General features: G+C 50.0%; 2 protein-coding genes across 2 annotated transcripts in view; both read left to right on the plus strand.

Moving 5' to 3' along the window:
* The first annotated feature begins 351 nt into the window (after window positions 1–351).
* Window positions 352–22364, plus strand: SLC5A3 (solute carrier family 5 member 3). The gene is made up of 2 exons (XM_037040588.1): window positions 352–438; window positions 19556–22364. Exon 2 carries the CDS (start codon window positions 19894–19896, stop codon window positions 22048–22050), a length of 2157 nt encoding a protein of 718 aa, XP_036896483.1. The 5' UTR covers window positions 352–438; window positions 19556–19893; the 3' UTR covers window positions 22051–22364.
* The window catches only part of MRPS6 (mitochondrial ribosomal protein S6), a 56381-nt gene continuing 33614 nt past the window's right edge, over window positions 362–23128 (plus strand). Inside the window, exon 1 of the mRNA XM_037040589.1 lies at window positions 362–438. Within this exon, the coding sequence (XP_036896484.1) occupies window positions 394–438 (45 nt within the window). The 5' untranslated portion in view covers window positions 362–393. The remainder of the gene's footprint in view (window positions 439–23128) is intronic.

Below are 23128 nucleotides of genomic sequence, written 5' to 3' on the forward strand. Positions count from 1 at the left end.
ACCCTAGGTAGCGGCGCGGCACTCGCCGCAGCGCCGGCGGCGTCAGCGACAAGACCGGAGGGTGCGTGAGGGCCCCATGGGCCCCTCCCGGCCCAGCCCACTGCGCTATCCCAGCCCCACTGCTGCGGGATCGGCGGTCCCTGGGGCCCTGGCTGGGAGCCGGGCTGTCGAGGGGCCGCGGCCGCCTTAAGAAGGGGGCGTGGCGTGGCGCGCGGGGGCGTGGCGCGCGGTCTGCGCAGCTGCCAGAGCCTTTAAGCCCGGGCTCGCGCGGCCGGAGCTGCTTTCGCCGCCCGGCAGCCTTACGGCCTAGCACCTCGGCGGGGGTCGGCGGTCCGCGCCTCTCAGCGTCCCGGGAGCCCGCGCGGTCCGGAGCCGCGCGCCGTGTCTTGGGGCATGCCCCGCTACGAGCTGGCTTTGATCCTAAAAGCCATGCAGCGGGTAAGTGACCTTCCCTTGTGAGCCCGACTTCCCGTGCGGGCGCCCCACGGCCGCTAGGCCGCCGCCCCTAGCCCTTCCCCGCAAGGCCAGGAGGGGGCCGGGGCCGCGGGCTGGGGTCCGCACCAAGGGGCGCGCGGGGGCCGGCCGGCTCGGCGAGGCCGCGTGCGCGCGGGTGGTGGGGGTGTGACCGCGAGAGCGCGGCGGCCGGGAGGGTGTGCCTCGCACGCGGCCGGCCGGCGGGGGGCGGGGGCAGAGCGGGCGGCGGGGGCAGTGGAAGGTCCGCGGAGGACACTCGCGAGCGTTCGACCCCACTCCGTCGTCGCGAAGCTGCCTGGGTCCGGCCCCGCCGCCCGCCGCCGCCCTCCGGAACCGTCCGCCAGGAACCGTCCGCGCCCAATAAAACCGTCCTCCAAAGCGTGCTGTGCAGTCGTATCTGGACCACGGCCTCTGAGAGCCAGTCTCACGTTAGAAAATCTTTGACTTCTCTTTTTCTGACTCCAGCGACAGTCCTGCTCCCAGTGCCCTTAGCCCTGGTTCATTCATCCAATCTGTGACCTTTTTTGCGCCTTCCGGAAGAAACTTTCCTACCCTGCTTTTGATTGAAATCGCGGTAGGGCGTTTCAGGTGTGGAGGGACGCTGAGCGCACCTGCAGCCCGTTCACAGGTAACCGTGGGGCCCAGGACGGGGCCCGCGGCCTGACGGCAGCTCCTCGTCCCTTGTGCTGGGTCAGGTATGCCACAAGCCGGCGCTGAAGTCCCCCTTCTCCCGTGAATGCGGTAATGTAGCGTGTGCTGCTGTATGGTGTGTGCTTTTTTTTCCAGGTGTAATGAAAAAAAACTACTTCGCTTGAACTTTTGAAGCATAGCTTCAGTGCTAGAGACCTGGGCCCATTTTCTGTGGGAATCATGTTTTGGGTCAATTTGGAGGAGGGGCTGTAGGAAGTTGGGCTGAACTTCAGCCTTGGTCGCGCGATCCAGGCTCCGTGGAGACAGGCACAGGGCACTAGGCAGAGATTGCAGCCTCTGCTCCCTGGACAGCAGGAAAGGACCCCTTGCCTTTTGTCCCCCGTGGCCGGTCCAGGGCCCAGGCCCGTGTGCCCACCAGCTTGACATCCCAGGATTAGAGAGGAAGGATCGTGGTGTGGAGCCCCTGGCGTGGTCCCCCTTTCTTGGCCCTTCTGTTTCCCCCCCTATGGCTTAGTGGGAATAGAAACTGGAAAACAAAACCCAGGTTATTGGAAGGGAAACCATTGTAATCCCGTGGAAATCGTTGGAGCTCTCCCTTTCACCTGGGCATTTGAGGAGCTACCGTAGAACCTGGGAAACCGGTCATTGAGCTTTCTGCTGCTTTACCATGGATCACTGGGTAGTCAGGGTATAGGCACGTTGGTTCTATGAGCCTTTGAAGTGAGACTTCAGGTTTTCTTGGACATAGCTGCCAAGTGCATTGGTTCCTGTTCCAGGCCAACGTGTGTCTTCTTTGTGTCCGGTAGGTTTGGGTTTTTTTTTCCTTGGATGCTCCCGTATGCGGAGCATGCATTTCCTACCCTAGTTTAGATAAGCCACACAGCACAGTTTGGTTAAAACAGTAATTGAGTGCCTTGAAGTCCTGGGGTTCCGGGGAACCTTGAGGATGATCTTGGTGAACAGTTCCCTTGAGCCAGCCCCCAGGGTTATCATAGGGCATTGTTACGATGGTGAACTTGTGCTAAAGAGTTCCTTGACCTAAATAAAGTAAGGTTAAAGAATAACAGATTTACGTTTTGTTCAGAGAACTTATTTTTAATAGGTTGCAAATGTTTAACAAACAAAGTCTTGTTGGCTTTGAACAGTTTTTCTTGCTTTCAGCTTAGGAAAGTAGCATTCTGAAATAGGGTCAGTACATGGGGGATGAATGGACAAAGTTAACAGTGTGTGTATTTACTGCAGAGTGCCGCTGTGAGCTGGCCCACCTCTGGGGGGCTGGGGAACCCCAGGTTTCATCTGCAGCAGTTTGTGGCCCCCCGGGAGGCCCGTTGCAGCTCCTCCATTTGAAGTTGCGTATTTTTCATGTTTTTAGATCCTGAAATATGTGCTTCTTAACAGGACACCACTTCGAGGGGGTGGCTCGTTCCCTACCACATTTCCCCAAATCATTTGTGTGTCCTGGAGTTGAAGAAATACGCTCTTTTGGACAACTCTTAGAGCAGAAGTGGAAGCCGGTAGTTTCCCAGCCTTTCCTTGGGTTCCCAGAGGTGTTTTTCTGTTTCTTTTCTAGGGCCCTCTCTGAGCCTGGAGAGCGACTGTTCTTAGTCTCTCCTGGAGTGTCTTACTCCTTCTTCCCCAGGGTTTTTATTTCCTTTGACCCCTACCTGGACTCCTTCACATTGAGCACTTACACGAGTTTCTAAATTTAAAATGCAGGTACCCTGTTGAGGCTCTCCCAGTGTTGTAGCAAAGTCACTTGTGGGAGCAGCACCCCGTTGGAAGATTGCAGGGTCCGTACAGCGCAGAGAATGAGCTCTCACTGAGGTGTGTACAGCGGCGTGGTGGTCAGTCACTTACGAGCTGCAGGGCTTGTCCTCGGTTTGTCGGTTTGTCTGGGGAGTTCATCGAGTCTGTGCGTCTGTTGCCCTCCCTTCCGCCTTCGTGCGCTGGTGAGGTCAGAGACCAGTTCCTCCCGAGGAGACATGTATTTGCAGGTTCCACTTAGCTTGACTTTTATTTTAATGTGTGGATATAACAGAGTCATTACTATTTTCCCCCAAGTTTCAATTTAGTGGGAAAAGTAAGAAGTGGGGTTAAATTCTGTAATGGATGTTGGGAAACAGGCCTGTGAAGGCAATGGCCACATCCATTTGAAAAGACGATTGCTGAGACCAACTTAGACCCTGTGTGTAGGGGAGTCTCCAGAAAGAGAAGATTCTGGAAGTGTTACCCTGCCTCAGTCAGGTAGCACCGGAGAGTTTCGTTCACATCTGGAAAACCCAGCATTCAGATGTGGAAGTGCGCAGCTGCGGAGAAGGAGGCTGCTAGTTTCTGGGGGTCTGGACGCAGCGCGTGGAAGGTCTTTTCCACCAGCTGACAGGAGGCGGGTGGCCCAGGCCCTGCCCCTGCAGTGACAGCAGTCAGGTAGATGGGGGGCACCACAGGTTTCCTGGGTGACATCTGACACTGACTTCTGAGCTCCTTTCTCTTAAGAGTGAGAAAATGGCTGTTGCTCTTTGATTTCACTTTGAAATTAGATTTTAAAGACTGGTATTTAACTTCAGTTGGGTAAAAGACTTACTTGCCAGTGTGTGAATGAAAAAGCCACGTAGTGTGTAGAGAAGCCTAGGAAAGGCTATAGAAACTGCAGACAAGTTTTGTTATCGGGACGGGTTCAAGAGGAATTTTGAGGTGAGAAAAAGATCCATGCTGAGCATTTACATTCTTCGGTTACTTAGTTATGAACACTTTATCGTGTCTTGTACAGAGTCCAGTATAAATAATGCCCCTTTTTAATGACAAAATCATAAGCATGTCATTCCATAATAACAGTATCACACTCCAGCACACCATGTGACATTTTAGGTGCAGTGTTCAAATTAGAACCATAAATTATTACACCAGTATGATTACCCCCGCAACCACACTCAGGTAGGTGTTAACTTCTGCCGGACTCTCTGCCCGGAATTGGCCTGTTTGAGTTGTGAGAGCCCCGGGAGATGCTTTGTCCTGAGGTCTTCTCACGCTACTAGGAATTGTTACATGGGGAACCAAAGGTTAATAGTTTAAATAGTAACTGACTTAATCCCTAAATGAATGCTAATGAATGTGTGTGTAGTAACTCTGCATTTGTGCACCTCTAGTGTTTATTTTTCTAGTAGGAGTAAGAGAGCAGATACCTAGTTTGGAAATCTTAAGTTCTTTTTCTTTAGAACATTTTACAAGTTATGTTTAATACCACTCATTTGGCTTTAATTTTATTGAAAAGCAGATTATATGTTAAATTTTAAGATAACTTTTTGAAGTAATTCTTTGGAGACAAAGAATTTTATAATATAATCTGAGTTTAATTTACCACCTGGGTTTTATAAGTTTAGAAATCAAAGTCGTGATGTTCCAGTTCTTAAAATGTAAAAGGCAGTGGATTTTCTGATTGTGTGGTAGAGTTTTATTTCTCTTTGCTCAAGCCTTTTTGATTAGAAAAGCCGCAGTAGTTTTGTGTTAGTCGTAGAGTTGTGTCTAAGTTAGGATCTTCGGAAAACAGTAACTACAAAATGTTTGCACTTTCCATACCTTTGGGGGAGGCTCAGGGTTCTGAGGAACCCAAACACGGGCCTGGCCAGCCCTGGCACACTGTAGCTTGGCTTTTGCTTGGCAACATTTGATGACTAGGAAATAGTGGTATTTCTGCTCTCGGGGTGGCAGGCAAAAGTTAGCTGGAAACATCTTAGTTCTAGCTGTCAGACGGCTAAGTTAGTCTTTTTTCCCTTCCCTTGGGCCCTTCTTGAACAGCTTAGCTTGTATCTTTAATAATCACCCTTTGTGTTTTTTTGTCTACTTGAAGTTGGACAGCTTGAAATGGTTATCCGGTGATGAAAGATTTGGGCTTTGTGGACAATGTCGTGCTTTCATTTGGTATTAAAGTTTTCTTGGGTTACAGCTTGTTGCCGCAGCAAGTGATGGAAGAAGGAGTCCTGGTTCTGCCCCTGAGCCGCAGCTAAGGTGCGAGGAGGGGCGGGGGGCAAGGAGGCCTTCCTCGCAGACACGCGGTGTGTACGCATGAAGAACAGCGCCTGTCGGAAGCTGCCGTTCTGCACTGAAGTTTTTTGTTGTTACTTATGACTCATATTTGATACTGACGTACAGAGGTTTTTAAAATCTAGGTATTTACATGCAGGCTGTGATTGGGTCTTTCTGCCTTGAGATGATAAAATCACTTTAAAGAAGACAAAGTGTGGGAGAGAAGTGAGGGACGCATTGGGAGGGGATGTTCCCAGCGCGTGCCTTCACTGGGGTCGTGGTGCGGGAGCCCCGCTTCTGTTCCGGAGCCTCTTTTTGGTGAAAGGCGGTGTTCTTAAGCAACGGGGATTCTCATCAGCATGTAATTGTTTCTTAGGGACATCAAATACAAGGAATTAGACAAATTTAAGAAAATCACTCAAATTTAATGAAAGTCTGGTAAGTTATTAATTTAACTAAAGGAAAAACACCCTCAGAAGTTTGGGAAGGGGCTCCAGCTCTCCCAGGCTTGTTGCTCTGACTGGGGGGAGGAGTTGGCGAACTGCGGGTCACAGGCCACATCTAACCGGCTGCCTGCATGTGCAAGGCCTGGGAGTGGAGAAAGGATTTTGCATGTTAAAGAGTTGGGGGGAATCAAAAGAATGTTTTATGACGTGAAATTTAGGTGAAATTCAAATGTCAGTCATAAATACAGGTGTTTTGTTTATACTTATTATCTGGTCTTTTATGGAAACTTGCTAGTCCTGATTCAGAGTGTGCAGATGCCGTTTCCCAGGCTCAGTGTCGCTCTTAGCTTCTTGTGCTGCTTTCCAGCATTCTGCGTTGATTACTTCCTTCCCCTCTTCCTTATGTACTGTACCTTTGACCTTCATATGGGTGACTTCCCTTTTTTGGGAACAAGCTAAGAATTCTGGCATTTTTACTTTACCGGTGCTGGTTGTAGCCCCCTGGATGTCTCCTTGGCACTGCAAACTCAGTGTGGCTCAAATTTAATGAGTTTTCTCCCCCAAACTTGTCTCATTTCCCATCACGGACTCTCTGTCTTCTGTCACCTGGAGCTGGACAATTCCAGTCTCTGTGCTCCTTAACCTCCATCCCAGCTGGTCTCTTCTGTGTCCCAGATGATCACTCGTATGTCTTGCTCGAATCTTGCAGTTTCTTAGCTGGTCTTGCTAATACGCTGCTGAGGGGTTAATGCCCGTATATATGCTTCTCGGAGTGCAAAAATACATTGTTCTTAAGGTGCTGTAAAAGAATTACATTGAAATGCATTTTTAAGAAGATACTACAAAGCCTTTTCGATTATTCCACTGCTTTCACATACTGATTGATTGTGTCAGTATTGCTATGTTACAGCACACCCCTTTTTGAAAAGAAGACGTTCAGGTGACTTCTAGCATCTGAGGCCGTCTGCTGCAGGTCCCACAGATGCTGTTCTCTCACTCTCTGGGGTGCGTGTGGTGCACTGCATTTCTTGGGATGCCCCCCCTCTCCACGTTACTCCACCACCTCTAGGAACTCCTGCCGAAGGGCCACTTTAACTCCCTGGTACATTGAACAGCTGTTGAAGGAAGATGTGCACCGTCGCCTTGCACACGGTGATCTTCCCTTTGGGCCTGCGTGGGGCTCGATGTCCTGTCCCGTGGATCGCTGCTCCCTATTCCAGTTAGTGGGTGAAAGTTTCTTACCTTCTTGAGAGATTACAAATTTTCGAGGCTCAAGTCTGTTTCATTCCTGTCCTGTGCTTTGCACATAAGGTCCAAACTCACTTGGCTGCCTCACAAAGAATATTACTGTTATCCCTTCGAAACAGTTCTTGGACGTGCGATAGCGTGCTGACCTCTTGTGCTAGTAAGTGGCTTTCACATCAGTGCGCTTCGCTTGCACTGGGCGAGTTGTGTGCTTGCCTCCAGTGGGTTGGGTTCTAACACTATTTCATGGCAGGTAATCTTGTTTTTATAATAATAATTTAAATATATCAACTGTGAAAATGAGTACAGATTCCCCCTGCAGGCCCCCACCCCCTGGAAACAGTTGGATTTGGGGGAAAGATTTGAAGGTGAGTCACTAAAACGATGCTGTAGAATTAGATGTGGCTGCAGTAAGTGCAGTCGGAGAGGAAGAGGCACAGTAGTCCGGAAGACTATGTAGACTGCTCTTCAGGGATTTCTCAAAGCTTTCCGCTGTAAGGAAACCGGATGTGGAGCCCGTAGACGGTGCATTCCTAGGTGCGTGGGCCAAGCAGACGGAACGGCGCTCGGCATGGAGCCTCACGGCGCTTCCCTTCTCCCAGTGCTTTGACCCGTGTTGAGATTGGCAAAGGCACGTACATTTATGTGTTAAATTAAGTAAAATGTTTAAGGTACGTATGTATGATTTTTTGATTTTCCACTGTAGGTCTAATCCCTTTTCCCCCTATTACTTCTGGATACAGTTGTTTTGGATATAATGCTGCTGCTTCAGTAAGAGCTCTGGTTTTTGTTGCTCTCGCTGAGCAGGACATAAGATCCTGAATGAAGATAATGGCTCTTTTGTGTTGGAATACACAGAGAACTGGCATGGGGTCCTAGAGCGCCTTAGAGACAGATCACAGCCTGGCTTGGGTTCCTGGCACCTGCTTCCTGGGGACTGTACCCTGTTCGGACCCTCGTTTTCTCATCTCTGAAAGGGGAGCATTCCCTCGGGTGGCGAGCTGTGGAGGAGACGGTGCTAACATGACCTTGGAGGCCGTAGGTGTGCAGTGTGCCGTCAACCTAGCTGTGTGATCTCAGGCGAGTCATCCAACTTTATCGCCTGGTTTTCCACTTCCGTCTTATTGATGAAGAGACTCCTGAAGATAACTTTATGTAAGTTATTTTATCAGAATTTGAGGCTGAATCTAGCCTGGAATGCAGTACTTTCTGAATAAGTAATTAATGAACATGAGCCATTTCACATTAATAGCTTGCACCCGACGGTAATTAACCAAGGACAGACGTTTGCATCTGTGATGTAGGGAGTGTATGAGGGATGCCATGCACTCTGCCTGTGTGGACCGGCCTCTGTCAGACGTGCGTATCATTCATTCCACAGCTACCGGCCTTGGGCAGGCCCTGTGCGCGCTGCGACTCCCTCAGAACTGCGCCACTGCATTTGCTGCTTGGCTTCCTGTTCATTCTGCTCTCCTTCCTTCCCTAACTAGCACTTAGTAAGACCTGAATGTGCTCTTTAGGTGAGGAGGGTAGGAAAAGTAACGAACAGAAGTCTAAAGAATTCCACACTGTGTGTAGGTCAGTGTTAAGGCGAACAGAGGCAGGCATGGGAGAAAAACAGTATTTTAACTTGTTCCGTAAATGTTTGGTTGCCAGTTGTCCAGTTGCTAAAGATGTAATGCTGACCACTTTCCAGTGGAATGAACAGACAGAGCAGATGTAATGACCCACTTGATTTCTGCTTTACGTGATAGTTTCAGTTAATATTTTACTTTTCATTTTTGATGCAGCAGTATGTTATAATATTAGTTTTCCAATTCATGATTTTAGGAGATTTATTGATACATATTTTATTTTTATAAAGAAATTAAAATAAAACAGTATTTTACATTATAGCACATTGCTGGAATGTATATATTTTGTTAACATGCTTAATTGATTTTTTTTAGTAACTGTCTTATAAGCCAGAAGTGCCTGCGATCCAGCAGGTCAAAAATAAGACCTTTTATAAGAGAATACACCTTTTTTGATGTGTACCTAACTTGTTCTTTTAAACCCAGCTTTATCTCAGGGTTCATTTTGGCACCTGACTTTTTCACTCTGAAGCTGCATGACGGGGTGTCGGGGGGTGCAGGGTGCTGGGCGCTGTGCAGAGCAGGCCTGCGGAATGTGTGTGAGTGCGTGACGGTGACGAAATGAGTGTGACCAAGGGGAATAGTAATGCTGGTTAACTTTTAAGTCATTTTTATCCTTTTTTGGAGATGGCAAGGTGAAGTGTGAATGTATTCATGGGTTAATAAAAAGCTATTTAACAGAGTTGCCTAAGGAATAGATTTTAATTCTTTTTAATTACTGTGTTTTAAACTGGTAAGTATGAATGGTTATCATCAGCCTTAGAGGACTTTGTCACAGTTTGGAGTGTTTTAATTCATGGTGCAAAGTGTTGGGTGGGTGTGTGGCTGGAGGGAAAGGGGTATGTGTGGGTGTGTGCGTGCTTGTGTGCATGCGTGCTAGCACTCACTACTCCAGTCTGTTAGTGCTGTGGGAGTGTGGGCCTGGTTTTGCCAGCTCCTTCTCTTCTACCCCATTCTGCCCAGAACTCGAGTTTACAGGGAATCTGACCTTCCTGATATTGGCCATTAACTAAAAAACATTCAAGCCCCATGGACCAAATGAAATGTATTTGTCAGTTAGATACAGCTACCATCTTACAATTTCTGATTTTGATAATTGGTTTTAGACATTCATGGTCTTTAGACCTCCTGAAGTATGACTTAGGCAAACAGTTTGCCTTCTTTTTTTTTTTTTTAATGTATGGGTGATTTACAGTGTCTGAAAGGTTTGAAATGCTGCTTCTGGATAAAGACAGCTTTGTTTAGAAAATGACTTTTTTGGCCTGGGGTATATCTGTGAAGTTAACATGAGCATATACGACCCATGGTCTCGGAAAAGTGCTACCACGGAAGAAGGTGCTCCTCCAGATGGGGGTACAGGTAGGAGGTGGCAGAAGGTTTGTTTGGACCAGGCTCCATCCATGTCACCACAGAACAGAGGCCAAGTCATTGCCTTGACTGACTTTTCTCACTCACCCCAGATACGTAATAGCAAATCACAAATACAAACTTGGGTCCAGTTTGTTCATCCTGCTTTTCCGGTCCAGGTGCAATCGACTCGTTCAGTCCCCTCGTCCCCCAGTTGTCTTCGCTGTGATTACGGTTCCCGGGGTGCGGAGCCCTGATCACTGTGGGGACACTCCATGGAGGCGGGTGCGGGTGAGAGCCTGGAGACGGGATGGCAAGGGAGAGCATGGACCTGACCACACAAAACCTTGACCTGGAACCTTCCGTCTCCTAAACTGGCATTTGCCTGCTTCTGCCTCAGAATGGATTCCTGGTTTTTGTCTTTGTTTAAGCCTTCGCTTAGCTGTTAGAGCATTTTCCTCAACCCCTGACCTGGCTGTTAAAGTGCTTAATTTTGTTGGAGAAGAATCCCAAGTACAGGTGTAACAGCCAGACTGCTGTGGACATGTAATAGTCCTGTGTGAGCAAACTCTTGTGGTGAGCATTGGCTGCACTTGGACTTCAGGTGCTGGGAGCCCTTTGGGTGGGAGCATGGGTAGCCTCTGCTGCTCTTGGGCGGAGAGCCAGGTCAGGTCCCAGACACCTGCTGTTTTCGGTCTGTGTTCAGATGCCCTCTGGAAATTGCGAATATGAAACATTCAGTCCTGGTTTAGATTTCGACTGAAGGTGTGTTTCTGCTGTTGAATGAAATGCTAAATTTGGGGGTAGGGCCTTTGCTGGGCAGATGTTAAAGAAAGGCACATTTACGTGTCTTAGAAATCGCTTGAACCTGTTAAGTAAATATATACCCCAGTAATAGGCTGTTTTAATTGTTACTCTTGCTCGTGCACTGCTTACCTTCTGCCTTGTTCACATTTGTACGAGAAAGCGATTGCTTCAAGTACACTGTCTTGACAACCTTGGACACCAGTTTTCTGTCAGGGCGACCTGCCATCTGGTGGACTCTGGTGGCACCATGAGCCTGGGGCTTGTGGTTCTTACCTGCAGACGGAGACGGGGGGGCTTTTACAAATGCAGTGTAAGAAGATTAATGCGAAGAAGAGAAATTCCTCCTAGTATCACTTTCCTTATTAAATATTTTATCTGATTAAGGTGGAATAATTGGAAGCTGTAATTCCAAGGTCTCTTGCCTTTGGCGTGCAGTGCAGGTGTTGCGACCCTGCACAGCTGTGTGTTGGTGCCGGTCCGGGGTCCTTCTGTGAGACACGAGGAGAAGCCCCAGCTGCACTCTGTAGTCTCTGCTGCTGTACCTCGGTTTTATGTTCGCCTTTCGGGCTCAGACCATAATGGGTACCAGTCCTCCCAAATACTGTTCAGGTTACCCTATCAATGTGTTTTTTTACTTTGAAAATCTTATACTCCCCAGGCTTTTTTGGCCTGGGGTAAATCTTGGGAAATTAGAAAGTTTTTAAATTTTCCAACCAAAAGTATATGCCTGAGGAGACATTCCAATTTTAGGATCTTTTATTTATGATTTGGCTTCCTTGGAGAATTAAAGTCTGGTCTACCAGGAAGACTCAGGTGTTTATGCTTTCTGGCCTCAGTCACATGGAAAAGTTGAAACTTCCATCTCTGTTTTAGGGATGGTTTTTCTAGGAATATAAAACTGGAACCAAGTGGGATGAGAACAGAGAACCTGAGGGCAAACCACGAAGCTGCCAGGTTGGGTGTCTCGCCTCTCCGGACCTTCAGGTTTGTGGCACCTGATTCTCAGTGGCTGGTGTAAGCAGGTGCCGCACGTGATTCCCATTTACAGGTGAAAGGACAGGCCGGAGGGTGCCCAAGGTCACGCAGCTGCGCAGCCAGCCAGCCAGCCAGCCAGCGGCGGCTGGGCCGGGACTCTGAAGGCAGTCTCTCAGGCTGGGTTGCGGGATCTGTGAAGAAGTGCGGGCAGCGTTGCTACAGCCAAAGCCCCTTTAGGTTGAAGGGGATGCTGCGCATCTCTCTTGGGTGCCTGCCGGTGGCAGCGGTAGTAGCAGGAGTTTGGGGAGCGGCGCAGTACACTGTGAGACAAAGTGCTAGCTTTTGGGCAGGTTACATTCTAGTAAAAGACAGTGGGAGAACGGGGCAAAATGTGGCAAATTCTGTTTTCATCAGGATGCTCAGGCCTGGTGGTGGTGAGGTGAGGAGGAGGTGATGGCCCTGCGGAGTCCCTTGCTGGGGACAGGAGCAGGAACAGCCCTGTGTAGGGTCAGGCAGGCTTCGTTCACAGGTGGCTGGCAGGCCCTGCCTGAGGGAACCAGTGGCTCGTGGTCGTGGTTCAGTGTGTTTTCCTACAGGACTCGCTCATCTAATGATCGCTCTTGACCTTGCCTTGGGCACGAGTTTACTGCACTTCTTGTAAGGGTTAAGACGGGGGCCCGGGCACACCCAGAAAACAAGAGTTAAGTGGGTCTCCTGCCACCCAGTTCCAATAGCTTGTCAACAGTTGCCAGTCTTGCTTCATTTCCAATCCCCCCGTTTTTTTGCTGGATTATTTTATATATTTTTAACTTTATCATAAGATTTCAAACCTTTAGAATAGTTGCAAGAACAGTTAATACTTGTAAGCCTTTTGCCTGGATCACTAATTGTTAGACTTATCCCATATTTGCCCTTTTTTAAGAATCTCAACCATTGGAAAGTTGTAGGCATCTTGACGTGGCTTTCTTAGGAATGGGGGCTTCTTCCAGCCAGAACAACCATTGCACTGAAATTCGACCTTGATTCAGTGCTGTTCTAAATTGTCAGGTTTATGTTCAAGTTTACTGTTACTCCAGTAATATCCTGTAGTTTTCTAATCCAGTATTCAGTTAAGGATCATTCATCTAGTTGTTTAGCCACCTTGGTCTGGAAAATTCTCAAACCTTTGTCATTAATGACAGTCTGCGGCCACTGGTCTGCAGAACCCCGCACTCTCGATTTGTCTGGTGGTTTTCTCACGGGTCACACATTGTTGGCAGGAGTGTCACAGCCAGGTGTCAGGGCACCCCGTCGGGAGGCGTTTCAGTTCCCACTGGTGACGTCAGGCAGTCGGCTGATGCAGGCAGTGACTGTCAGAGCGCTCCATCGCAGACATGCCTCAGCCCCTTTTGTAATTCAGTGGTTTATGGAGCGGTATGCTCGAGGCGGAATGTTCTTTTCTCCAACAGTTTTCCTCTGGTTTTAGCATCTGTTGATTTTGAATCAGTTATTGCTGGATTACTTTAAAGCAAATGCATATAGGAAAAGTTTCACCTGTAAATATTCAGAATGTATCTGAAAGATAAGGCCTTTTAAAGAGACAACCATAGCACCTTTATGAAATACTTAACTAATCCATGGTCAGTTCCCTGAATTGTCTCAGTTGTTCTCCACAGTTGTCTTGCATGAACCTGAACCCAAACAAGGTCCAGATTGATGGCTTCCTAAGTCTCACATGCCAGGTAGCGGCGGTCCTGTCAGTGACAGGCTGCGTCCGTGGCAGTGGTGCACTGCACAGCCTGCGTGTCGTGGGTGCTGCCTTCTATGTGTGGAAGTGCCTCTGAGGCCTGCAGAGTGGCCAGGTTGCCTAAGGGGGTGCTTTTTGGAACCTGTTCGTCCTTAACTGTTGTAGGAATGGAATAGTTCCCCCCTCAGCCCCATCTGAATTTGGTTAATCATTTCCTGGTGTCTTACTGTTCTTGGGGTCTGGCTGTTTACTGTAAACTTGTAGGTAGGACAGTCCTAGGAGACTCAGGGTGTTTGGTTTGGTAGGAGTACTCGAGGGTGCCTGGGTGTAGCAGCCACCGGGGACATGCGCCTGCCTTGAAGAGGTGAGAGGGGTCCTTGGTGGGCGTGGGTGTCGGCAGCCCCGGCAGCCGCTCATGTGAGGGTCCCGCATCCCTGGTGTCCCCTGCCTAGGTCGTCAGGCTGCTGGATAGTGCAAAGGGCGTTTTCCAATTGCATTATTCCTGTATTGATTTTTCTCTGACCAGTGTTTATTTCCACTTTTTTATGTGCAGCTTCCTGGAAAGTGTAGAAAAGGACACCCCTCACCTTCACAGAGGATGTTTCTGGATTTGGTTAGTGACGCTGCCTCATGTCCTCAGTTTTACCATCTGTAAGTTGGGGACCGTTATTGTGCCTGCCTCCTGGGGGCTTCGTAAAGGTCAGATGAGTGGCTGACAGGTGTCGCGTAGGAGTGCCACCCGGCACAAGCAGTGGCGAAGAGTGGTGATTGCAGCAACCCGGTGTGCCCTGTGGGAACGTGGAGCTCTTCACGCTCAGGGAGGAGCCGAGAATCGGGGGTTCTTCCTCCACACACAAGCAGGGCGCTGCCGGATGGTAGAGAGGAGTCGAAAGGAAGTGCCACTTGCTCACGCCGACCTGAGTTTGTGGTGCGTGGAGGTGACTGTAGTACAGAAAGCTCGTGTGTGAGGAAGGTCTGCGCCTGTCACTGCCCCCCCCCCCCCCCCTGTTGACAGTTGCAGTGGTCCGGTCTGGAGCGCGTTGGGACGGGGAGGTAGTACCGTGAAGGGTGGTAGGCCAGCCCCTCGGTGGGTGGTTGGGGGGAGGGGGTCGCAGCCCAGGGAGACTTGGGTGGGCAGAGCGCTTGCTCTCCTGCCAGGTTCTTAGTCTGCCGCCTCTTACTGTTCCGAAGAGAAAGCCACTGCTGGTGATTTGGTAGGTACTGGAGTTCAACACTGTTGATCGGGGCCTTGGTTACTGGTACTTGATTCGTTCATTTAACAAACACTTGAGCACCGGCAACGTGCCAGGCAGTGCCCCGGGCCCAGGGCACGTCAGCAAGCCATGCACACGTGGCTCTGCCCTCACCGAATTTGCTTTCTGGTGGCCCGGAGAGGAGCGCAAGGGTGTTTTGTAGTGTGTTAGAAGGTGGTGAGTGCTGTGGGAGAAAGAAAGCAGGACGAGGAGAAATGAAGTTGGTTGGGGAGTGACTTTTGGGCAGTGATGTGAAGGTCTGCTCGCACACCTTGAGTGGGAGACAGTGTCGGGGCCCTGAGGCCTGTTTGATACAGTGAGCATTGTGACTGAAGGGATGTGCATTCGTGCATTCTTGCCGTGTGCATTGGTGCCTTGTAGTGGGCCAAGGGCCAGAGCTTTGGGGACAGGTTCAAAGACCAGGGCAGTTGGTTACCCGGACCTGGTGCGATGGTGATTTGGACCGGGGTGCTGGCAGATGAGAAGTGGGATGATGCTGGGTAAGTTCTTGAGGTGGAGGCAACAGGCCAAGGATCGGGTGTGTGTGCGGTGAGAGTGAGCAACCTGTGCCAGGGCGGCTTGGTGAGGATGGAGCTGCTCTTCTGAGAGCGGGACGGGGTTAAGGGGTACGACCCAAATTGTTTACACTCCCAAGCAAAAGGACGGGTGGTCGCACTTCACTCAGTAAAGGCAGCGGTCGGTCCACAGGTTGTACTGCGGGGACTCTCAGACCCGTGCAGCACTCGCGCCAGCTCTCTCAGCCGGACGTCTTCCAGACACAGGAGTCGGCGGAGGGGGAGGACCGGCTCGGGTGGATTGACGCGGCCCCTGGTGACCACGTCAGGTGTAGGGAGACCTGGAGTCCTGATTCTGTTGCTGAGAAGAGAGCAAAGGGTCACGCCCCGGGTTGGGGAGAGCCTGGCCCCACGGCCAACCTGGTTGTGCTGTTCTCTGCGTTTACTCTCTCTGCCCGAGACGTCCGTACCTGGGACTGTTTGGTCTTGACTCTGCTTTTCTCCATGCACATCGCCATTCATGGGCGATGAGGCATAAAAACCGGAGTTGAACTTTGTTAGCAGTGGCTAGTCGGCGTCCTTCCCGTGGAAGGTTCGTGTTGTGATGGAGGGCGGCAGCTGCTTGCACAGGTGCACGCACCAGTGCTGCTGTGGACACGAACACCTGCCCCATGCCGTCCCGCGCCTGCCGTGGCTCAGTCGCCTCCCCTGTGGAATGGACACACTCGTTGAACAGTCCCGTGGTCGCTGTGAGGTCAGCGTGGCGCACACAGCACTGCGGGCCCAGCACCCACAGGGTGTCAGCGCTCAGGTCCGCGGGCGTTGGGGTTCAACCTTCACATCCGTGGTTTCTGGCTCGTCTTTGATGCCCAGCCTTTAACGAGCGGCAGTGCTGAGCTGCTTGGATTCTGCCCATTAAAAGTTAATATGTGTTTCAGTCATTAGGAGTATATGATACATGGTATCAGTGTGCTGCTGCTCTGATATTTCATCTGTCAAAAAACAGGCTGTTGGAGTGCTTTGCTACACATTCGGGATCCACAAAAAAGTTGCTTCGGAGCTGGCCCCACTCCCAGAGGGTCTTCGTTCTCCGAGGTGTCCGTAAAAACAAACTCCTGATTGATAGAAGGAAGTTAAAATAAGTGTATCTCGGGGAATGTGTATATGTGTGTGAAATGAGAAATCTGGTCATTTATGAACTTTCTAGGTGAATAAATTTTATCTGAAAGAATGTTTTACTTGGGGAAGCATCCCCCTAACTGCCGCCCCCTCCCCGCCCCCCCTCCTCCCTCTGTAGGCGACCTGCCAAAAGCCCTATTCTGCTGGGGAGATTCGTCTGGAAGTCCCCTGTGGTGACGCACATGGCCTGGGGACCCTCAGGGTACAGTTTGTCCCTTGGGCTCCGGAGGGGTTTCTTACATTTCTTACGGATTCTAACCAGCTTGAGTAGTGAAGTTGTAGATGTGACGGAAGGGTCCTGTCTCGGAGGGCGAGGTCAGAGCAGCGCCGTGGGGGCTGCTACGTCGCACGGTTTCCGGTGTGAACGCGCCTCTCAGCTCCGTTTGTGATTGAAGGTCGACCAGGCCTTTATCGGTTGTATCAAGAGTGCTCGTCTTGTGCGTAGATGGACCGTGGCGGTGTCCACGCTGGCAGCGTTGAAGTGCGCCCCGCTGGGTGGGGTCGGCCCTGTGTCAGCGTGTGGCCCTCGGGACCCGTGCCGGCAGTCCGCCCCACTAGTGGGATTTGCTTTGCTGAAATGTGGGAAGTCCCTAAGTAGAGTTTTATATTAGTTTTTTTTTTGTAGTTTACTTGAGTAAATTGATGGAAATAGGAACTAATAGTTGATGGGGTGGTTAATACCTTATTTTATCTACTTAAAAAAAAATCCATGATGAGGATCCTAGGATGCCTGGCACGTGGTTGGCATTTTAATTTGAAAGAAGCCGATATTGTCACTTGTAGACTTTAGAATTTGAAGGTGAAGTGACATTTATTGAGCACCTGCCTGTTGTACTGGGCAACATTGCACACTTTCTGCGTGTGGATTATTCCTCATTAGACCATCAGGAGCTGGGCAGAAGTTGGGTTTCACAGGGGAGACAGTTGAGAGGCTCATGACTTGCTCTTGGGTCGCCGTCCCGCTGTCAGGCAGTGGCAGTTTGGACTGCCACCCCTCCAGAGGCCCTCCACCTCCTCGACCGTGCTGCCCGCCCCTACAGGCAGGCAGAGGGTCAGAGGGGGCCTGCAGCCTGGCCTCGACCAGCCGGCACAATGGGCTTCTGCCAGGTCCGCAGCGCCGGGCTGGCCTGTCCGGGCCGCCCTGCGAGAGCACGGTTTTCAGGTCCACTCCACAGAGCAAGGCTCATGTGTCTGCCTCGAACTGTGTTGGACCGTGAAAACCAGGGCCCCTGCCACTAGCGGTGCTGCACCGGGACCGGGGGAGGGAAAGCTGCTGCCACACCGCACACCCCGCCCCGCCCCTGCCAACAGAACCCACTCTGAGCCTTTGGCCCTTCTGGGGGAAGCACACTGCCATTGGGAACAGTGACACCTGAAAGGGCCCTTGGACCAGTGCCCCGGGCTCCCCTGTGTAAGCCGGAACAAGGCCACCGGGACCGTGGGCATTGGTTCACAGGGAAAGGGGGGGAAGGGCTGCGATGCAGAACCCACCCCTCCCAAGCGCAAGAGGCGCCCTTCACGGTCCTGTACATTGGGCTTCTGATTAGCCTTTGGTACAGTGTTAGGTGGTTCTTCTAAAAAATGTCCTAGCATTTTTTCAAAAATGAGGAAGTTTTTTGGGGGTGGGTGATAAATGGACAGATCTGACCACCTTTAGGATCAGGTGAGTGTAAAGTGCGATACAAATCCCCACTTGCAGTGTGTGGCAGCTTCCTTAGTGCCTGTTGTTCACACTGGCTTTTAAGATGAAGGGTTTTTATCATTTCTTGATATGGTTATTGTGGTGCTTTATGCTTAAAAAGGGCATAACGATGGGACCCCGTTTTTCTGTCCAGGCAGCTGTATGAATTAGACCTGTGAAGCTAGTTTGGAAGGGCATCTGGCTTCGGAATGGAATTCCTAGCCAGTGAGAGAAAGGTGTGTGTTTCAGTTTTCAGTGCTGTGGTCCATGTCGGACAGTTTTGAAAAGAGGTAGCTTTGTTATCATTTATAGGACTTAAATTTTCTCCTGATTTTTAAAGAAAATGCCTGGATTTATCAAAAAGCATGTTCTTTATCAAGCGTAGAAAAACACTTTGCTCCGAGGTTGCTACGTGAAAGGCTTTGGTTTGAATAACAATGGGCATTGTTGATCTGTTGGCTGCATCTACTATTAACTTTGAAGATTCAGAATTTGTCTCTTTTCCAGGTGAAAAACCATCAAATTCACAAACTTGTTTTTAGGTAAATTTAAATGTGTTTTACAGGGTGATTTTCTTAACCCAGACTGAAAAATACTGGACTCACTGACCAAAGATGATTTATTATCTTATGGTTGACAAATGTCTGTTTTGTTGAGGTTTGGAAGATGTAATAAAATCAAATTATTTTTCAGTCTTCCAGAAAGCTTTCTCTCTTTCCCTCCTCTCCCTGCTTTCTGTACCTTTCAACAGGGAAGCATGAAAGGAAAGTACTCAGCACAAGCAAACCTGTGTCGGAGTTTTTATCTTCTCAGAGCCTCTTGGAACCATTGCTGATGAAAAGGAAGGGAAGGAAACGACCTCTCTGAACATGTGTTTTAACCATTCAACGTGTCTTCTTCTAGCTGTCCCAAGAGTACAATGTTAGGGCGGTTTGGGGAGCCGTATGTTCCTACATTGTGTGTGTGTGTGTGTGTGTGTAATGTCCTTTTTCCCTTTAGAGCAGGAGTCACCTCACAATTTCTCAGTTCCTGTGTGATGACTGGTACGGATGGACCTTTTTAGTAGGAATCGAGGGAAACTTTGTAACGTCGGATTTGCATAGACTGAGCAGCGCTCTGTTTCCTGCTCGGAGTGGATGGTGGCACCTAGGAAACACCACCCACTTGCTCACCGAGCAGCTTCACTGGCTGTCATGTCACTCTTGGGGTTCGTAGTATTTGAAGATGCATTTTGGAGCTCTTTACGAATTAGTGTTTTCCCCTTTTAAGATCTCGGTGCCTGTTCCAGTCTGAGATGCACAGGAAGACGAGAAAGGCGCTATCATGGTAGCGGGTCTCAGTTGCTAGTGAGTTGGGCCATTTAATTATGAGGTCGATGAATTTCTGTTCTTCGTTCAAAATAATAAATGTTTTTACTGACTTTAAGTATCAGCTGTGATAGTACAGATTGTGCTTTCCTGTGGAAATGAAGTGTATTTTAAAAGTTGTTTTCCTGTTTATAAAGAATGTCTCGTGCCGTTTTGCTAGACTGAACGTCTCCTCATGGAGTGGTGAGTGCCCCCTCTAATTCAATCTTTGTCTTTTGTCTTTGCTGCCTTGCAGGGCTGGTACAGTAGGCTTCACTAGACTAGGCCGCAGCTCAGGACTCCTCCTCCGGCACCTGAGTAAATGCTGATGGTCTTGTGGAGAGTGGATTAAAAGTACGAGCTAAGTTCTCAATTCCAATTAAGAAGCGGAGGAAAATTTAAACTGTCTCCTTCAGAGTTTATCACAGCCACCACCATCAAGACAGCAAACCAAAGGACAAAGACTCTGACCTGCTCTGTTGCCCTGTGTGGTCCAGGTCACGCGTGGTTGGCAGACTTTGCCGGGTTACTGATGAGTAGATAAAAAGTTGGACCCTTCTGTCATTGGACACCGGTACTCACAAAGTGACCACAATGAGGGCTGTTCTGGAGACGGCAGACATTGCCATAGTGGCCCTGTACTTTGTCCTGGTCATGTGCATTGGCTTTTTTGCCATGTGGAAGTCTAATAGAAGCACCGTGAGCGGATACTTCCTGGCTGGGCGCTCTATGACCTGGGTAGCGATTGGTGCCTCTCTGTTTGTGAGCAACATTGGGAGTGAGCACTTCATTGGGCTGGCAGGATCTGGAGCTGCGAGTGGATTTGCAGTGGGCGCGTGGGAGTTCAATGCCTTACTGCTTTTGCAACTGCTGGGATGGGTTTTCATCCCCATTTACATCCGGTCAGGGGTGTACACCATGCCTGAATACTTGTCCAAGCGGTTCGGTGGCCATAGGATTCAGGTCTATTTTGCAGCCTTGTCTCTGATTCTCTATATCTTCACCAAGCTCTCAGTGGATCTGTACTCAGGTGCCCTCTTTATCCAGGAGTCTTTGGGTTGGAACCTTTACGTGTCTGTCATCCTGCTCATTGGCATGACTGCGTTGCTGACTGTCACCGGAGGCCTTGTGGCAGTGATCTACACAGACACGCTGCAGGCTCTGCTCATGATCGTGGGGGCGCTCACACTCATGGTCATCAGCATGATGGAGATTGGCGGGTTTGAGGAAGTTAAGAGAAGGTACATGTTGGCCTCACCCAATGTCACTTCCATCTTATTGACCTACAACCTCTCCAACACCAATTCCTGCAACGTCCACCCTAAGGAAGATGCGCTGAAAATGTTGCGGAACCCAACAGATGAAGATGTTCCTTGGCCCGGATTCGTTCTTGGGCAGACGCCAGCGTCAGTGTGGTACTGGTGTGCCGACCAGGTCATCGTGCAGAGGGTGCTGGCGGCTAAGAACATTGCCCATGCCAAAGGCTCCACTCTGATGGCCGGCTTCCTGAAGCTTCTGCCGATGTTTATCATTGTGGTGCCGGGAATGATCTCCAGAATACTGTTTGCTGACGATATCGCTTGCATCAACCCTGAGCACTGCATGCACGTGTGTGGGAGCAGAGCTGGGTGCTCCAACATCGCCTACCCACGGCTGGTGATGAAGCTGGTGCCCGTGGGCCTCCGCGGCCTGATGATGGCCGTGATGATTGCGGCGCTGATGAGCGACCTGGACTCGATCTTTAACAGCGCAAGCACCATATTCACCCTCGATGTGTATAAGCTCATCCGCAAGAGCGCAAGCTCCCGGGAGCTCATGATCGTGGGGCGCGTGTTTGTGGCTTTCATGGTGGTGATCAGCATCGCCTGGGTGCCGATCATCGTGGAGATGCAGGGCGGCCAGATGTACCTGTACATTCAGGAGGTAGCAGACTATCTGACCCCCCCAATCGCGGCCCTGTTCCTTCTGGCGATTTTCTGGAAGCGCTGCAATGAACAGGGGGCTTTCTATGGTGGGATGGCGGGCTTTGTCCTCGGAGTGGTCCGCTTGACGCTAGCCTTTGCCTACCGGGCCCCAGAATGTGACCAGCCTGATAACAGGCCGGGCTTCATCAGAGACATTCATTACATGTACGTGGCCACAGCACTGTTTTGGGTCACAGGACTTGTTACTGTAATTGTTAGCCTTCTCACGCCGCCCCCCACGAAGGAACAGATTCGTACCACCACCTTTTGGTCTAAGAAGAACCTAGTGGTGAAGGAGAGCTGCTCCCCAAAAGACGAACCGTACAAGATGCAAGAGAAGAGCACCCTGAGATGCGGCGAGAGTAGTGAGGCCGTCAACCACGTCATACCCAACGGGAAATCCGAAGACAGCATTAAGGGCCTTCAGCCCGAAGATGTGAATCTCTTGGTGACCTGCAGAGAGGAAGGCAACCCCGTGGCTTCCTTAGGTCATTCTGAGGCCGAAACACCGGTAGATGCTTACTCCAACGGGCAGGCAGCGCTCATGGGAGAGAAAGAGAGAAAGATGGAAACGGGGGGCGGAGGCCGCTACTGGAAGTACGTAGACTGGTTCTGTGGCTTTAAGAGTAAGAGCCTCAGCAAGAGGAGCCTCAGAGACCTGATGGAGGAGGAGGCTGTTTGCTTGCAGATGCTGGAAGAGCCTCCACGCGTTAAACTAATACTGAACATTGGACTTTTTGCTGTGTGTTCACTCGGGATTTTCATGTTTGTCTATTTCTCCTTATGAACTTTTAAGGGTGTGATGGAACACTAACTTAAGAAAATACTGGTCTTTGAAAGAAAAAAAGACTTATGTAACTGTTGCATCTCTCAGGCATTGTTTACGCTGTAGGTTTTAGCCAAATTTTACTTAGCAGAACATCATCTATTTGCAAGACTTCATTTTCCCAGAGATGGATGAAAGTAAATTTTCAACCTAAGTGAAGCAAAACTTGTTTAACAGACTGAATTGTGCAAATGTGGTTTAAAATTTTCATACCAAAGTGAGACCAATTATTCTTGTAGAACACTTCGAGCAGAGAGTGTATGCTAAGATGCTCGGGAAAAGTACACTGTCCACACTGCCAACTCGGGTGGGTCTTCTTGGCCTGGAGCGGGGGGCTGGCTTGTCTCGGAGTGTTTTCCTGTCTCTGTCACCCCTACTACCTTTTAGAAAGAACTGGATCTGTAAACATTGTGTAATCGATTGTGTGCTGAAAGTCTAGCTGATGTGCTCGCGAGGTGCTCATTTCAGGATGGGCCGGTGAGGCGCCGGGTTTGTGTTGTCTGCGTGAGCCTGTGGACGCTGATCACCCAAAGAACGGGAGTGTCTGTCTGTGGCTGCTCTCGCACTGCCAGTAGACGCCGCGTTGGGGAAAAGCTTCTTCCGGTTCCTTCTTTCCTACTTTTGAAGTTTTGCTGAACCGTGCTCACACGAGCTCCATGTCTGTCTTTGTAAAGGTACATGTCATGACTGTGTTGTTAAGTGACTGGGGGGGGCGGGGACACAAAATGACATTGCTGGTGGTCTTTGCATTTACTGGCCAGATGAAGGTTTGTCACACAGTTCGGGCATGAGCAGCCTCGGAGCAGCCCAAATCACCTTGGGCTAAACAGGTGATTGCTCAGACTCCAGTAATTCTCTGGATGTGTTCTGGTCACTTGGCAACGTTCTTTATTGGCCAGATGCCTTCCCGTGCAGATCCTGGGGGAGGGCGTTCAGACGTTTGGGACAGAGCGACAATGTCTGGGTTCCTGTTGCCCTGCTTGGTTAGCTCGTGATCTGCTGAGGCTGAGTTTTGTAGAGAAAATTCAGTCTGAGGTCA

This window comes from Sturnira hondurensis, unplaced genomic scaffold, assembly GCF_014824575.4.
Source record: "Sturnira hondurensis isolate 20B ecotype Veracruz unplaced genomic scaffold, ASM1482457v3 Scaffold0002640, whole genome shotgun sequence".
NCBI lineage: Eukaryota > Metazoa > Chordata > Mammalia > Chiroptera > Phyllostomidae > Sturnira > Sturnira hondurensis.

Coding starts and splice junctions, on each gene's coding strand:
- SLC5A3 (XM_037040588.1), top strand. CDS start 19,894: ATGAGGGCTGTTCTGGAGACGGCAGACATTGCCATAGTGGCCCTGTAC.